Raw genomic sequence first — 11494 nt, 5'->3', positions numbered from 1 at the left:
TCAATGAAAACGATCGGTCGTTGCCGATACAAAGAGCAAAATGATCCTGTGTAACCGTACGTACTGCTATTCTTAGCCGGAGATGTTGTTGTAAGTTCTTTGTAGATTATGTATGGTTGTGTGTGTGTGGTGCGTGTGTGGTGTGTGATGTGTGTGGTGAGTGTAGACCAACAACTCCGTTTTGATTTCTGCTCTCTTTCTTCCTTCCTCGCTCTCTCTCTCTTCTCCTCTCTCTTTTCCTTTTCTTTATCAAACGAACCTTGTGAACCTAAAGTGTACAACACTTCCCCCCACACTATTCGGCCATGGACTTGACGAGCGGTGATGCCGGCGACGATGCTAATTTAAAGCGGCAGCGAGTCAGTCGAGCGTGGTAGGTGTCGTTTTTAGAACACAGCATAGATATCAGCTTACTCATTACGAACACTTGTATAGTGATCTGTGTCGACGAAAGAAAATCAAGTGCGATGGTCTTGTACCTGTGTGCAGTAATTGTCAAGCATTCAACCTTGAATGTACCTACAGGGACACGACCAAAAAGGTGAGTGGCTACGGGCCGATAAAAGGAACGAGAGATCACTCACATCTTGGTTACTTTTAGCGTGGACCACCCAAAGGATACATTGAAGCCATTGAGAATCGATTACATAAATTGGAGCAGGTGCTTGCCGATATCGCAGGAGACAACAATGATCCACGATCCCAAGCATTACTTGCTGAGCTGCATACACCACTCGAAACACCTCATGGGGAGCAGATCACAACTCGTCCTGTACGCCGAGGCCGCGGACGTAACAAGAATCGCACTTTTATGTGGCAACAACAACAACAATCAGCTACTCCACCACCACATCCTCGTTCACCTTCACTTATGGGAAGTCCCACCAATGGCAATGCACCTGATACAACAACCGTGGGTGAACCAAGTAGTCCTGGATCAGTGATCAGCGATAGCAATGGTCAACTTTCGATGGATGAAACGGGTCAAGTGCGTTATTTGGGGAAGTCTTCAGGATTCTATTTGCTGCAAAACAGTCGAACGTATCAAAACGGTGCATTTCATTTGGCAGGGTGGGGTCATCGATACAAGCATCCATCTTCTTCAACAACACCACTTGATCCGCTTGAATTACCACCAAAGGATTTATCAACGCACTTGATCCATCTCTATTTTAAGCACTTTTATCCGATTCTTCCCATTTTCTACAAACGTCGTCTTGCTTCATCCATGGATCCACCTGCAGATGCCATTTCTCCATTATTACTCAATGCTATTTACGCCGTGGCATCCCGTGTATCACCAGACCTACGTGTACGATCAGATCCTGGATCAGCTGATACGGCAGGAGACATTTACTTTGAGCGAGCCAAATGTCTATTGGATAATTATTATGATGTACCACGGATATCTACAGTGCAAGCATTACTCCTTATGGCACTCCATCAGCATGGTTCAATGAGAGCACCAAGGGCATGGCTCTATAGTGGATTGGTATGGATATTGTTGTTGCTAAGCAACCATGTGGCTAGTTTATTTACACTTTTATGGTAATTTTTAGGCGTTTCGGATGGCCCAAGATCTTGGACTCAACCGCAACTGTGATCATTGGGATATCAAACCGGATGAGCGTGAACGTCGTAAACGGGTGTTTTGGTGCTGTTTTATTGTGGATCGGCTACTCAGTGCCAACTTTGGACGTGCATCAGTATTCGAGGAACGTGATTGTGATGTGCCTTTTCCATCCGTGGATGACGATGAGCCATTGACAGACGAGTCGGCATCAACAGTGGGGCGTGCTCCTGTGAGATTATTGGATGCATTTATACAACTTATCAAGATATGTGATATATTGGGACATGTACTCAAGAGCATCTACTATGCAAAGTCACGACATCATGCCCCAGGAACCCATCATGATCATGTACTATCAGCTCTCAACCAACAACTCACCAATTGGTACAACAATATGCCTTCATCCTTGCAATATGATTTGGTGGGAGCAGGTCACGGAGTTATGTCCGATCCACCAACGCCGATTTCCCAAATGCACTTGATCTACTATACAACGGTGATTTTACTTCATCGGCCTTTTATTCCGGTTGAAGCATCCTCCGGATCATACAACATTTGTGCATCAGCAGCCAACTCCATCCTGGATATTGTGGATATTATGCTCAATGAGAATCACTTGAAATATGTATCCAACTTTACTGTGTATTATATTTTTACTGCCGGCATCATCTTTTTGAAATCAGCTGCTTCTTCCGAAGATGGTCACAAGTCATTGGATGCCAAAGTCAAGATCAACAAGATCATGAGAGCCCTCGATGAAATTGAACTTACTTGGACGACTGCTGCACGAAGTGGGAACATTCTTGGTGAATTGGCTGGTCTCAGAGATATCAACTTGGAATATGAAGATGATCACAAGAAGCGAGATGATACACCTCCTTTATCGATTGCATATTCAACATCTTCACCTCAACAACAACAGCAACAAGCTCCCCCTGAAGCAGCAACAACATCCACAGCACCAGGGCCAGGATGGAATACATCACCTGCAGATCGATTACTTCCACGATATCCATGGCTTGGAGGGTACAATAGCACATCATCATCCAATTCATCACCAACGACAATGGTACCTACCGTAGATCCATTTGCTGCACCAGGAACCATGTCACAGTCTGCAGCTCAACCTCAATTTGATCCAATGGGTGCAGCCTTTTGGGGTGTACCTATATCACTCGATATGAATGAATGGAATAGCTATTTGGGAGCACAAGGCACCGTTAGTACACAGCAACCCGTATCATCGCAACCACTCATCCCTTCGCACGAATTCCAATCGCCAAGGTTTATGGTTCAACCTACTACTACTAGTACTACCAGCAGCAATAACATCCATCAACAACCACCTCCTCCACCTCCACCATTACAACAACAACAACAACAAGATACGTTTGGTCCCACGAATCATGGTATGCCCAAGCAGCATCTGATACACAATGATGAAGGTGTCAATGAATTGGCCAATCTATCAGCTCCTTCAGGCGGTGGTGGTGGTGGTGGTGGTGGAAGCAATAACACTACTACCAATGGCAACAATAACAACACTTCAGAAAGTAATGCAATCTTGGGTTTCTTGGGTGGTCAACCGGATACTACTTACTCGGCATCGACTGCAACAAGCCTGGCAGGCACAGGCCCAGGGACGCGCACTTATTGGTAGTCAACAACCCACCTCCATATTTTATTTTGATTTCCTTTATCTTTATTCCACTCTCATTGTCGCATCTTTGTATATTATTTTCGCTCTCGCTTCTTACATTTCTACTTTTTGCATTCTCTTCTTTTGCGTGATAGTAATACATCTGATACTACTACTTGCTTTATCCATCTACTTCCCCCACCCACCCTCAAATACAGGTTGTTTTATGTTACCTTTATGCCACAATTCTTCTTGTCACACCATGTGCTGATAAAGTAGTGGAAGGAAAGGGGATACTAAGATTTACAAGTTTGTTGTCATATACAATACACACAGCCAAGTGTTACATCAGGTTGGAGGAAAGCTGTCATGACAACAAGTTAAGGAGCATTAGGGTGGGAATCCTTTTTGGTTAGTACGTAATAATAGTGCCCAAGGATGATGATGATGTACATGCAAGGAGCTTGTTTGCATAATACAGCTTTGGTGTATACTGCTGCTGCTGCTCTTGGCGGGGAGAAATCAATTTTGGGGATAGCACATTTTTAGCTGTCAGCTTTCCTTTTCCTCCATTCTATGGGTGGTTGCTTATTAACCTATATTCTATCATGTTCCAATTTGTGTTTAATAAGGTAACAAGCGTTCGTTATGTGTAATTGCACCTTTCTCCTTCATCCAAGCTGTCGATTTCTGGTAGTATATCATCCATCAAGCAATATATGCACGTCAGAAGGGGACGCAAGAGATAAGGGTAGCATATGCATATATACAATTCCGACAATAGGATTATGACGTGAATCATTCACGATACGCTACACCTTGTATCGACGACTTTAAAGATGTTGGACAGGGGGTGTTGGCGATGAAAGGGGGCCCTCGGATTTCCTTTTTTCTTCGACACTGATGGCGATGACGAGATCTTGAAAAGCAACTGTGTATGTATACCTATCTATAGTTGGAATAAAACATGCCGGCTATTTGGTAGCTTTTTGCAATAAAAGAGCCAAGGGGGTGGGGAACAGGGCGTCTGCTAGTATGTAGTAGTAGTAGGCGGTGTGAATAGATCGAAGGGGTAAATGTCCCACTACTCCTTGAACAAATCATTTAGTGCTCAGCAGCAATGATTGCAAATCCAAAAGGCTCAACCAGTAAAGTTAAAGCTACAAAAACTGGTTTGACACAGCATATGCATGCAAGTGTAATGCTTCATTTTGCATGCTTATGTCACGAGATCGTACAGAGCCAAAACATGATACATGCATCATAGCTAAAAATGAGGTGTTTGAATAACAACGCATATACATGAACGATATCAAGGAGTGGAAAGAAACTCAATAGATGATTTCCGGTCTTGTAAAAATCAAGGGATGATTTATTCACGATTTAGGACTACCTGAAGAGAAAGAGGTTTAGTCGATCACAAGAGAGGGGGTTTGCGGCAACTTTGCCTCATCTTGGAGAAGCATAAACATGATCATCACACACGGACACGGTTCCTTTTTTCGGTGTGGTCATTCAAGACTCATTTAAATATGCTTGTGTGATTGTTGAAACTTTCCTTTTCTCATTGTACTCATTATACCCATCAACAACCAACACACAACTAATCCACCCACCTATACCCTTAATAATGACACCACCACAAACACATCACCAGCAACAACAACACAATCACCATAATCAGCCTATCCATCCTCACGCCTTCCTCAATACATGCATTGATGATAACAACTACAAGCTGTTATCCATCCTGGGTGTGGGTGCATATGGTATCGTGTACCAAGCCCGTCATCTCAAGACCGGTGAATTATACGCCGTCAAATTGTTGACTCACAGCAATAAGCAAAACGAAACCGAGATCCATCGGCTGGTATCGAACCATGACAACATTCTCAAATTCATCAAGCGTGTTGATATGGGGACATGGACGTTCTTGGTATTGGAGCATGCTCCTCATGGCGACTTGTTTAAGGCACTCACACACCCATCCAATCCAATCATTGGCAATGATCGTGCCATTCGCCACATCTTTTTGCAGCTGCTAGATGCTGTACAGCATTGTCACACACATCATGTTGCTCATCGTGATTTGAAACCTGAAAACATCCTTGTATTTCCAGAGCACCATATCAAACTTGCTGACTTTGGGCTTGCCACCACGCATGCTGTATCTGCAGAATTTGGATGCGGGTCATCCTTTTACTTTTCACCAGGTAAGGGTTATATATAGGATCGCTCAAACCTAAATTTGATCATTTGCTTACATATATAAATGAGTAGAATGTCAAGGTGGTCTTATCAGAAATCATCAACGCATCAAAGGATATGGAACACAACAAAATGATATATGGAGCCTGGGTATCATCCTTATCAATCTTACTACAGGACGCAATCCCTGGAAACAAGCCAACCTGAATGACTCCTCTTTTGCCGCTTATTGCCATGCCAACCGACCTGGCTTTTTCCGTGTTATCCTTCCTTCTATATCAAATGAGCTTGAAGCTATTCTCGAACGCATTTTCTGCTTGGATCCAGCACGTCGAATTGGGTTACCTGAATTACGTCTTCGTATTCTTCAGTGTCGTTCATTCACTCTTTTGGGTCAACAACAACAACAACAACAACAAAAAGTGCATGTACCATCCTCTGTATTTCCTCCTTATGAGCAACCAGCATGCACCAAAATCACCCTTTCTCGTTCCACTGTACTTGACGACATCCAAGCGTATGCTACTCCCTTCTTGACAGTCTCCTCCTCATCATCATCCATCCATCACAACGAATGCCCAGCCACTCCAGGCAAGGAGGAGATGAGGATGTCACTCCTGTCTACTACTACTAATAATAAGTACGCTGCTGCCGATCATCCTGAAATCCAACGTACTTCTTATTTTTATGCAACAACAGCAACAACCCCATCATTGCATGTAGTCCAATAGCTTGATGCACAACAACCATTTCCCCCACCTCCTCATTTCAATCCATCACCTGTATTCTTTGTTCACCAGCCACATTACGTATCATTTCCTTCGTACTTGAATCGTTCCCCCTTATTTATTCGCTTCCATCTGTGCTAATAAATAACCCAATCATCATTGTATTAATACCACCAATCAAAGATTATAATTGTTGATATAGGAGACATGAAAGAAAAGTGGAGACTTGTCTACGATTATGATGTATCCATATCAAAGTTGAGGTTGATCCAATGGTTGCCATGGCAGCAGCGAAGGTATCATCCACATCTTGACAGCTGTGGGAAAGGTGGCGGTACCTGTCACGGACGTCACGGCTTGTGAAAATTAGGCGGGCCGACGAGCTGTCAATTGTTCTTTCACTTCTTTACTTGCCAGGATGGTAAGAACCCAGCATACGACCACCAAAACAAACCTATCAACTTACCCATTATCCATAGCTTCGCTCTTCTTTCAACCTTGTGTCTCGATCGCGCGTTCTTGTTCGCCCATTCCCTGCTGCTCGGTAAAGGAAAAACGAAACGCTATTTTCACACTTTGTGCTGAATGCCATTCATTAGTGCTACTGCACCTGCTGTTGGACGCTTTTATACCACTGAGAAGCAAGAACCCATCGCTACGCCTGGTTCCTCATCGTCTGTCGATCCCAAGATTGCTGGCATTGCTGAACAAATCGAGAACTTGACCTTGAAGCAAGCATCAGAGCTCGTCTCTCAACTCAAGGTGGGTATATAGGATAGGCGTTGTATCGTCATCATCATCATCATCTTACTCACGTATCCATATGACAACAGGATCGTCTCAAGATTGAAGATGTTGCTATGCCTGCTATGCCTATGGGTGTGATGCCTGGTGGTCAAGAAGGTGCTGCAGCTGCTGAAGAGGAAAAGCCTGCTGAAAAGACCGAGTTCAATATCAAGTTGGAGAAGGTGGATGCTACTGCCAAGGCTAAGGTGATTCGCGAGGTTAAGAATTTGGCAGGTCTCAGTTTGGTCGATGCCAAAAAGTTTGTCGAGAGTGTTCCCAAGGTGCTCAAGGAATCGGTGCCAAAGGAAGAGGCTGAGAAGCTCAAGAAAGCCCTGGAGGCTGTGGGTGCCACTGTACAATTGGAGTAAACGATTACGCTACATCACATTACGACTCTTTTTTTCTTGCTCAACTATCATCCAAGCTCCATCCGTACACACACAGCACATCAACCATAGATCCATCTCCTTTGTATACATAATCATGCCCATATTGCCCATACTCACTCACGCACACACACTCACACAAATGTAATTTGAACCTTGGAAACCATCAACAATGCCATATCCATCGCATCCCCCAACGTTCAGATGGTATTAATGCATCTGCTTCTTGTGTACAACTTCGAGGAAAAAATGGGTTGCCGTTGTTGTTCTGTGTATGTTTGATTGAGGGATAGTAGGAGAAGAGGGGTAAAAAAGAGAGAGAGCAAAGTAATTTGGGTGGTTTTGTGATCAGATCTACCAATCCTTCTTGATATCAAAAGACCAGTTCCATTCAACGTGGGTAACACCGTCATCGTCAACAAATTTGCTCTACATAATGTCATTAGTAAAAAGGCAATTCTCAAGTTAAAAAGTCGGTATGTTACCTTTGCGTCATAGTGACCACGTGCAAGAAGACCCGAAGGAGCTTCCTCCAACTGGAACTTCTTCTCATAGGCGTCGGGTGCAGGGCCATAGCTACCAATCATCTCCTCAGTCTTGTCCACTATATGAATAAACGGCTTGAATATCCTTTTTTGTTCCAATCCTTTTCATTCGAGAAGAACCTTACCTCGGACACCCTTGCGCTTGACAACTTGCAAGTACTTGAGACCTGAGACAACTTCATGTTGGACACTAAAAGAAAGGGAAGAGGCAATAATAAGGACATTTCAGGGGTGAGTGTGGGTGGGTGGATATGTCTTTGTTAAACTCCTAACGCAACGTACCGGAATTTGACCTTCATACGGTATTCAACACCTTCTTTGATGGTAAATGGAGCACTCTTGGCCTTCTCAATGGCATCTACAATAAAGGATCATGCAACATGAGTCTTCAATCTTGATCTCTCTCCCCCTCTCTCCCTTCCCTAATAATTTACCTGCAGTGGACAAGTCGACCTTCACATCTTCACGACCCTCCACTTCGAGAGCAATGTACTCAACAACAACCTATAATGATGATTGCATCAGATCAAGTTTCATGAACATGCCCATACGCGCTTTTGCGCGTTATATAAATTAGATGTGAGATTACTTACGTTACGGGGATCGTCGGTAGGACCAGCAGCTAATAATAAAAAGCATAGGTATTTAAGTTAAAAGGCTTGGTATTGGAGGTGGGGTGGATGGATAGAGCTAAAGATACTTACAAGCACCAGCCTTCAAACCCAAGGACTCCTTCCACTTGTTCAAAGACTCGTCTTGGGCGTCAAGGTTTTGGTATTCTTCCATAGTCTTCTTTTCACCGGGCTTATAGCCAGCAGTTTGGGTAGGAGCAAAGTCGTCTTCTTCGTGATGGTCGGTCATTGGTGTGAAATGGGGAATGGAGATGAAAGAAAAAAAAAGAGATGAGGTCGAGAAGTAAAGGAGAGAGGCGTCAAAGCCAATGTCTTCTCGGAGTTGAATCGTATGTCTTCCTCCGATGAAAGCGGGCTTGGCCACCACCTGAACATGCGTCAAACAACTCTCAACTCTCACTCTCTCACTCTCTCTCTTTCTCCACCACCACACATTCTCCCCCTTTGGGTCTCGAAAATAAATCCTTCCTTTCTTTTCTTTTGTAACCATCACCCTAACATTATCCAATAAACACTTTCTCCCTTTTCACATCACCCGTTCAACTTGTACTTTTTTACTTATCATAGCTTTTGGATGTACTTTGCAATATAGTGTAATGTATGCTGCCTGGTTGCCATGTTCCCTAATTTAAGCTATATACCTCACATTCCTATTTATAGAGCTTATCTCCAGCAGCAGCAGCAGTAGATAAACATTGACACCGATCCTCCATGGAACGTGTACATGGATTCTCAATTTCCCATCATCAATGATGACGAACAAATCGCCTTGAATCATCCACATTCCTTGTACCCAAACCATACACCTCGTATCTCTTCATCAAACAACTCTTTAAATGATACCATTTACGCTGATTCGTGTCATTCTCGTTTGTGTAACATGCATCAAGCCAGCAATGTCAGGTCATCGTGCGGGTGATCTACCTTTCTCGTGCTATACACCAGAGTAAGGAAAGCAAATATCTATTGCCTATATAAATTCTCGTATTGAATTATAGATTTCACACAAACATTCATCTCTCTATCCTTCATTGGTGAAAGCATTGCCTGCCGGGATGGGGAGCAAACAGGACCACGTTACACAAAATGCACCACACCATCATTACCTCCCAAGTGATTGATCCCAATTATTGCCACGTAGATCTTTTTCTTTTATACGTACTTTCAAATGGGCTATAATTCGACAATCTATAGTTTCTGTTGCATGGTTTGAGGACTAGATGGGATATTTGACGTGGTGGGGATGGGTTACTCATTAATGTCTCACAACCATTACTTTGGTTCTTACCTCGACTTGATACGAATGCTTGCCAACTTGTCAGCGATCTGCTGCAGGAACTCTTCTGTTGTTGAGTAATGCTCAAGCTTCATGCTAAACATGTCATAAGCAATCATTAGTATAAAGCAGTAATGATCGTAGGTGATGATGATAGCAGCCACCTACCCCTTTCCGTAAATGATCAAGGCAAGATCCTTGGTCATTTTCTTGTCTACTTCAATAAGATCGATACACGCTTGTTCCAAATCCTTGGTAAATTGAGCAAGTTCCTTGTTGTCGTCGAGCTTGGCTCGGTGTGCAAGACCGCGTGTCCAAGCAAAGATGGAGGCGATAGGATTGGTGGATGTGGCGTTACCCTAATTGAGAATTCAAAACCAGCATGCAGCGCATTAATTAATGCATTTTCTTCTCATCTTTATCATGTCTCTCTTTTTCCTTTTACCTTTTGGTGCTCACGATAATGACGCGTGACGGTTCCATGAGCAGCTTCAGCTTCAACAGTCTTTCCATCAGGTGTGTAAAGCACTGAAGTCATAAGCCCCAAGGAGCCATAGCCCTGTGCAACGATATCCGATTGGACATCACCATCGTAATTCTTGCATGCCCATACAAAGCCGCCTTTTGATTTAAGCATTTGCGCCACCATGTCGTCAATCAAACGGTGCTCATACCAAATGTCCAATTTTTCAAATGCAGCCTTGTATTGAGTGTCATAGATGTTCTGGAAAATATCCTTGAATCGGCCATCGTATGCCTTGAGAATGGTGTTCTTGGTGCTCAAGTACATGGGCATCTTACGATCGAGAGCGACACGGAAACAAGCATGTGCAAAGCCTTCAATGGATTCATCGGTGTTGTACATGCTCAAGGCGACACCACCGCTCTTTTCAAATTGGTATACTTGGATTTGACGAGGCGCTGATCCATCCTGGGGCGTGAACACCATCTCCAATTTTCCAGGACCCCCTGTCACCAAATCAGTGGCACGATACTATGCAACGATTTGCATCAATACAATGCATGTACACATATGAAATGGGCTCATGTAGGTACCTGATCGCCAAATGCATGTCTACCAATAATGATAGGTTCGGACCAACCAGGCACCAGGCGAGGTAATGTCTTGAGAACGATGGGTTCTCGGAATACAGTGCCATTCAAAATGTTGCGCAAGGTGCCGTTGGGAGACTTCCACATCTTCTTAAGACCAAATTCTACATACATAAATAAAAGTTCAAGTCTTCAATTGTTGACAGCCACCATGTTTGTTTTTCATTTTACCTTCCACACGTGCCTCGTCGGGGGTGATGGTTGCGCACTTGATACCAACGTTGTACTTTTTGATAGCTTCAGCTGCTTCCACTGTAACCTTGTCATCTGTCTATGATATCCATTAAAGCCATGTTAGGCATGCATGCATCTCGATTTCATTCCTGTGCCTATGTACAAACCTTGTCACGGTTGGTGACGCTTAAATCGTAATACTTGATGTCGAGATCAAGGTATGGCAAAATGAGTTTATCCTTGATGAGCTGCCAAATGATGCGTGTCATTTCATCTCCATCGAGATCGACCACAGGATTCTTGACTTGGATTTTGTTGATAGGCATTGCTTTCTGATAATGATAAGAAAAGAAAAGATAAAACCCAAACAACCCGCCGCATTTATATATCACCCCCGCATTCACTTCCGATTTCGGATGACAAATGCTTGTTCC

The 11494-nt window shown here is 43.6% G+C and overlaps 5 protein-coding genes across 5 annotated transcripts; 3 read left to right on the top strand and 2 right to left on the bottom strand.

Moving 5' to 3' along the window:
* Positions 1-305: 305 nt before the first annotated feature.
* O0I10_005819 (uncharacterized protein) lies at positions 306-3233 on the top strand (the record flags this gene model as incomplete). The annotated part of the gene is made up of 4 exons (XM_058485856.1): positions 306-373; positions 436-541; positions 602-1492; positions 1560-3233. The coding sequence occupies 4 exons, from the start codon at positions 306-308 to the stop codon at positions 3231-3233; spliced, it is 2739 nt and encodes a 912-aa protein (XP_058343379.1).
* Positions 3234-4842: 1609 nt separating this feature from the next.
* On the top strand, positions 4843-6151 carry O0I10_005818 (uncharacterized protein; the record flags this gene model as incomplete). Its single annotated transcript, XM_058485855.1, has 2 exons — positions 4843-5425; positions 5493-6151. 2 exons carry the CDS (start codon positions 4843-4845, stop codon positions 6149-6151), a joined length of 1242 nt encoding a protein of 413 aa, XP_058343378.1.
* A 415-nt stretch (positions 6152-6566) lies between these two features.
* Positions 6567-7302, top strand: O0I10_005817 (ribosomal protein L7/L12; the record flags this gene model as incomplete). Its single annotated transcript, XM_058485854.1, has 4 exons — positions 6567-6569; positions 6628-6692; positions 6748-6910; positions 6982-7302. 4 exons carry the CDS (start codon positions 6567-6569, stop codon positions 7300-7302), a joined length of 552 nt encoding a protein of 183 aa, XP_058343377.1.
* A 372-nt stretch (positions 7303-7674) lies between these two features.
* O0I10_005816 (uncharacterized protein) lies at positions 7675-8726 on the bottom strand (the record flags this gene model as incomplete). The annotated part of the gene is made up of 7 exons (XM_058485853.1): positions 7675-7749; positions 7806-7924; positions 7991-8055; positions 8148-8223; positions 8300-8369; positions 8459-8487; positions 8570-8726. The coding sequence occupies 7 exons, from the start codon at positions 8724-8726 to the stop codon at positions 7675-7677; spliced, it is 591 nt and encodes a 196-aa protein (XP_058343376.1).
* A 1055-nt stretch (positions 8727-9781) lies between these two features.
* Positions 9782-11386, bottom strand: O0I10_005815 (isocitrate dehydrogenase, NADP-dependent; the record flags this gene model as incomplete). The annotated part of the gene is made up of 6 exons (XM_058485852.1): positions 9782-9869; positions 9942-10132; positions 10219-10767; positions 10830-10990; positions 11058-11157; positions 11228-11386. The coding sequence occupies 6 exons, from the start codon at positions 11384-11386 to the stop codon at positions 9782-9784; spliced, it is 1248 nt and encodes a 415-aa protein (XP_058343375.1).
* Between the last annotated feature and the right edge of the window lie 108 nt (positions 11387-11494).

This window comes from Lichtheimia ornata (assembly GCF_029851405.1).
Source record: "Lichtheimia ornata isolate CBS 291.66 chromosome Unknown scaffold00024, whole genome shotgun sequence".
Lineage (NCBI taxonomy): Eukaryota > Fungi > Mucoromycota > Mucoromycetes > Mucorales > Lichtheimiaceae > Lichtheimia > Lichtheimia ornata.
Note: the sequence above shows the minus strand (reverse complement) of the source record. Positions and strands in the feature narration are given on the sequence as shown.